At 40.8% G+C, this 4,228-nt stretch overlaps 2 protein-coding genes across 3 annotated transcripts in view; one reads left to right on the forward strand and one right to left on the reverse strand.

The window, feature by feature from the left end:
* The window catches only part of ireb2 (iron-responsive element binding protein 2), a gene marked incomplete in the record, with an annotated part of 15,164 nt that extends 14,581 nt beyond the window's left edge, over window positions 1–583 (reverse strand). The window contains 1 exon segment of the mRNA XM_035664679.1: window positions 463–583.
* A 161-nt stretch (window positions 584–744) lies between these two features.
* The window catches only part of slc25a44a (solute carrier family 25 member 44a), a 6,178-nt gene continuing 2,694 nt past the window's right edge, over window positions 745–4,228 (forward strand). Inside the window, exons 1-3 of one of the 2 annotated variants that reach the window (XM_035664681.1) lie at window positions 745–1,043; window positions 2,711–3,418; window positions 3,536–3,663. In XM_035664681.1, coding sequence (XP_035520574.1) covers window positions 2,785–3,418; window positions 3,536–3,663 — 762 coding nt within the window. In that variant the 5' untranslated portion in view covers window positions 745–1,043; window positions 2,711–2,784. The other variant, XM_035664682.1, reaches the window with a different exon arrangement.

Raw genomic sequence — 4,228 nt, forward strand, 5'->3', positions numbered from 1 at the left:
CAGTGGTTTATACGTACAATGAAAAACTTACTTTGCCCAACTCCCTTTAGACAACACACAAATAGAACAATACAATAAAGTTAAAATATAAAAATTAAAATATAAACTTAAAATATAAAATATAACTGAAATGTAACATATAACTTAAAGTGCAGAACATTGTACAGTAGTAGTATTATGTTAATGTTACATTGACTTGCTTTTATTATTTATTATATTTTATTTTATATTCTATACTATAGTCTATAGTTATATTACATCTCTATATTAATACATAAACATATTATTGCAAGCAAAAACCATGTTTCCATTACTTAATCCTTCAATGTATTAGTCTGGGTTTCTGTTTTATATGAGCCCAGCATTCAAATGCTGTTTACATCAGCATGAATAACAAAATAATACTGTATAACAGGAACATTCTGCTGCATAATGATGATGAGCACTTTGATTCTTACTCACATTTAGCTGATGCAGGACTTTTACTTGTAATGGAGTATTATTATATTGCTGTATTCTTACTTCAACAAAAGAACTGGCGTTTGTCTTTAGAGTATGATGTGAGCCGACTCAAAAAACAAAATAGCAAGTGTGACTGTCAATGCTTCAAATAAGTAACACTATTCTACTTCAGTAAATGACCTCAGCAGGTCTGCACCATGGCTATATTTAGACATTTGACGCTTTGTTTGTTCATTGGTTGTTGAAGTACTTCCAGTTCCTACGTTTGCATCGGGCCATGAATGCATCATCTTTGTCAAACTAGCTAAACAAACCTCTCGTTAATTAAATATAAGAGATACAGCGGTCGGTTTGAGACCAAAATGTCGAGCTATAAAAATATTTTTTATTTTAACACATAACAACGCGCTGCGGTGAAACACAGCCTGTGACCTTTAACCTTTGACTATGTTTGTTCTCAGCAGTAATGGACGGAAGACATGACCCACCTTGTATGAGAGCAGACCGTGTGAGTTTAACCGAGCAGCTCAGTTTCGCGACAGTGACGGTGGAGGCGGAGGGCGAACATGAGCCTTTAACAGGTAGCGGTACCGTCGGTGTGTTTCTCTCTCGTGTTTTCTCTCTCGTGTTTCTGTGAACTGCAGCTGAAATATCCGACATGTTGTTAGCCAGCACGGCGAGTACACTCTGACATTACACGTGCTTCCCCTTTGCTTCACCGTCCGCGGATCAGACCACAGTAAACATGTTGGATTAGATATTATTAAACGTTTTAGACAACATTAGACAACGTTAGACACTGTTAGAAACTATTAGACAGTATTAGACTATATTAAACATATTAAACAATGTTAGACACTATTAGACAATGATACATCTCAGTGTTATGAAACGGTGTCCGACTGATAAGGTGTAGTTTGAGATAAGAACAAATCGTGTTTATTGTGTTGCTGTCTATCCTACTGGCCTGCACTGACATTATTAGACCATATTAAACATGTTAGATTAGACAATGTTAAACATTTTGGACAGTATTAGACAATAACAGACAATATTAAACATGTTGGACCATATTTAACATGTTAGACAGTATTAGACAATGTTAAACATGTTGAATCTCAGTATTAAACGGTGTCTGATTGCTAATGTGTAGTTAAAGGTGAGAACAAATCGTGTTTATTGTGTTGCTGTCTGTCCTTCTGGCCTGCACTGCTCTGAACACCAGCTGTACAGAAGTTGTCCTGTAGGGTGCATTGTAATAGCATGCTGGTCTGTGCAGAGAAACTGCCCCCCTCTGTCCTATTTCATAGACGTAATGTAGGATGCTCCATATGTATTCTCACATGTAACATGCTCATTCCAGCTGTTTGTTTTCTGATAGAAAGCTGTCACAGGTCTGTCAGGTCCATCAGTCTTTCCCCTTAAATGTTGTTGTGAATCTGTGAATGAGCCTTTTATATACACCGACCCTAAACTATATACTGTCAATGGTCTGAATGTGAATAAAGCAAGAATCCCCCAGTTCTAACGCAGCAGTGGGTCGTTGCATTATTGCTGCAGAGATTTATCGGATGCTGTCATGAACTGAGAATTCAAGCAGTGCCACTTTGGTGTGCTCTGATATTATTTTATGTATTTGTGTAATGTATAACTAGTGCATAATGTAAACAGAACTAGGTTATACTGCGCTAGTTGTGAGATTTATATGTAATAGTTTTGAAGCTTATTAACAATAAAAAAGAAACGTCATTGAATAATGTAACAACAACAACAGTATGGGGACAAGAATCATCTCTGGGCATTGTCAGGTGAGTTGTTTGATTCACCACAGGGCTGAAATAATTTAGAGTAACAGAAAAGTAATTATCAAGTTTTATAATTGATCAATTGATTTTAAAAATTAAGTTTACATTTGTCCAGAATTTACTTGTTCCAGCTTGTTGTTGGGTTTTGTACTAGTACTCGAACAAAACAAGCAATTTTCAGATGTCCACTTTTGTATTTTTCACAAAATTATGAGATTGTTTAGAACAAACAAATAATCAATTAAGTAAGAAAATAGTTGGTGGATCATTCATATCATTAGTTGAGGTCCTATTCACGCCGTTTATTGTGTGAGGGGCCCTGTATTCGGCGCTGGGATCAGACAGTCCAAATTCTGAATGAATAAATTAATATTTGGGAGTCACCAGCGGGTTCTTACATCCGATCAAAGAGCGTTACTAAGGCTGAATGTTCTTGGTTGCAGGTGTGATGGCGGTAGGAGGACTGATGACTGCAGATACGTGGCTTTAGGGGGGCAGCGCTGCCCTAGCCGGCACTATGCAGCAGAAAGGTGCCATCCAGATTATCGAATGGGAGGACCTGGACAAGAGGAAGTTCTACTCCCTGGGTGTGTTCATGACCTTGACCACCAGGGCCACCGTCTACCCAGCCAGCCTCATCCGCACTCGGCTCCAGGTGCAGAAGGGGAAGGCCCTCTACTCTGGAACCTTGGATGCTTTCTGCAAGATCCTGAGGTTAGAGGGTGTGCAAGGCCTGTACCGTGGTTTCATGGTCAATACGTTCACCCTGGTGTCAGGACAGGCTTATATCACCACCTATGAACTGGTGCGCAAGTATGTGTCCCAGTACTCGCCCAGTAACACGGTGAAGTCGGTGGTGGCAGGAGGGGCGGCGTCCCTGGTGGCCCAGACCATCACGGTGCCCATAGACGTGGTGTCTCAGCAACTTATGATGCAAGGACAGGGGGAACACCTGACTCGCTTCAAGCCCAAACCCAAAATGATGCTCGCAGCAAGCAAACGCAGACTGACTTTCGGGCAAACCCGTGACATTACGGTGCAGATATTTGCTGCCGATGGCTTCAGAGGATTTTACAGGGGCTACGTGGCATCGCTACTCACGTACATCCCAAACAGTGCACTCTGGTGGCCTTTTTATCATTTTTACGCAGGTAAGTCTGGTACATGCACGTGAGACTGACTGAAATGTTGTTCAGCACTTTAATTGGCAGTGCTCTTAAGTGAAATATATTGGCCTTACACTGTTTTTATATCCTTTGCGTTCACAGAGCAACTGTCCTTGATGGCGCCAAGCGGGTGCCCCCATCTGATTCTGCAGGCTTTGGCAGGACCAATGGCAGCAGCAACCGCCTCCACCATCACCAACCCCATGGATGTTGTTCGAGCAAGAGTACAGGTAAACACTGAAAGCCATCTTTGTGCACCGCATAAAGGCTGATGCTGCATTTGGATTCACAGTTAAGGCACTGAGAATATTTGAAGAATGTGAGCCAGTGTTTCAACATTAACTTACCAGGGACATTTTATTCTTTGGAGGATGGACTTTGACTTTTTGGTACATTTAAAAACTGTCAAATGTTTGACTTGCTCACGTAAACGTTTGATACCAAGAGAACGAATGAACCAACACAAAGTTTGTTTTAATCCAGGGTGAGCAGTTATATGTTACAAGCCCACAATCAGCTGGCGTAGAGAACATCAGTATATTAGTCCATAAATCTACACAACCATTAAATAAATGGTTTGTTTTTATACAGCGCTTTTCTGGTCTACTGACAACTCAAAGCGCTTTACAACACTTGTCTCGTTCACCCATTCAAACACTGATGGCAAAGGCTGCCTTACAAGATACCAACTGCTCATCAGGAGCGATGCAGATCTTCCCATCTAAAGCTACGATTTGGGTAATGGGAATCGAACCAGTGACCCTAGACGACCCGCTCTACCACCTGAGCCACAGC

Source organism: Morone saxatilis, unplaced genomic scaffold (assembly GCF_004916995.1).
Source record: "Morone saxatilis isolate NCDOM2014 unplaced genomic scaffold, NCSU_SB_2.0 Contig2, whole genome shotgun sequence".
Classification (NCBI taxonomy): domain Eukaryota; kingdom Metazoa; phylum Chordata; class Actinopteri; family Moronidae; genus Morone; species Morone saxatilis.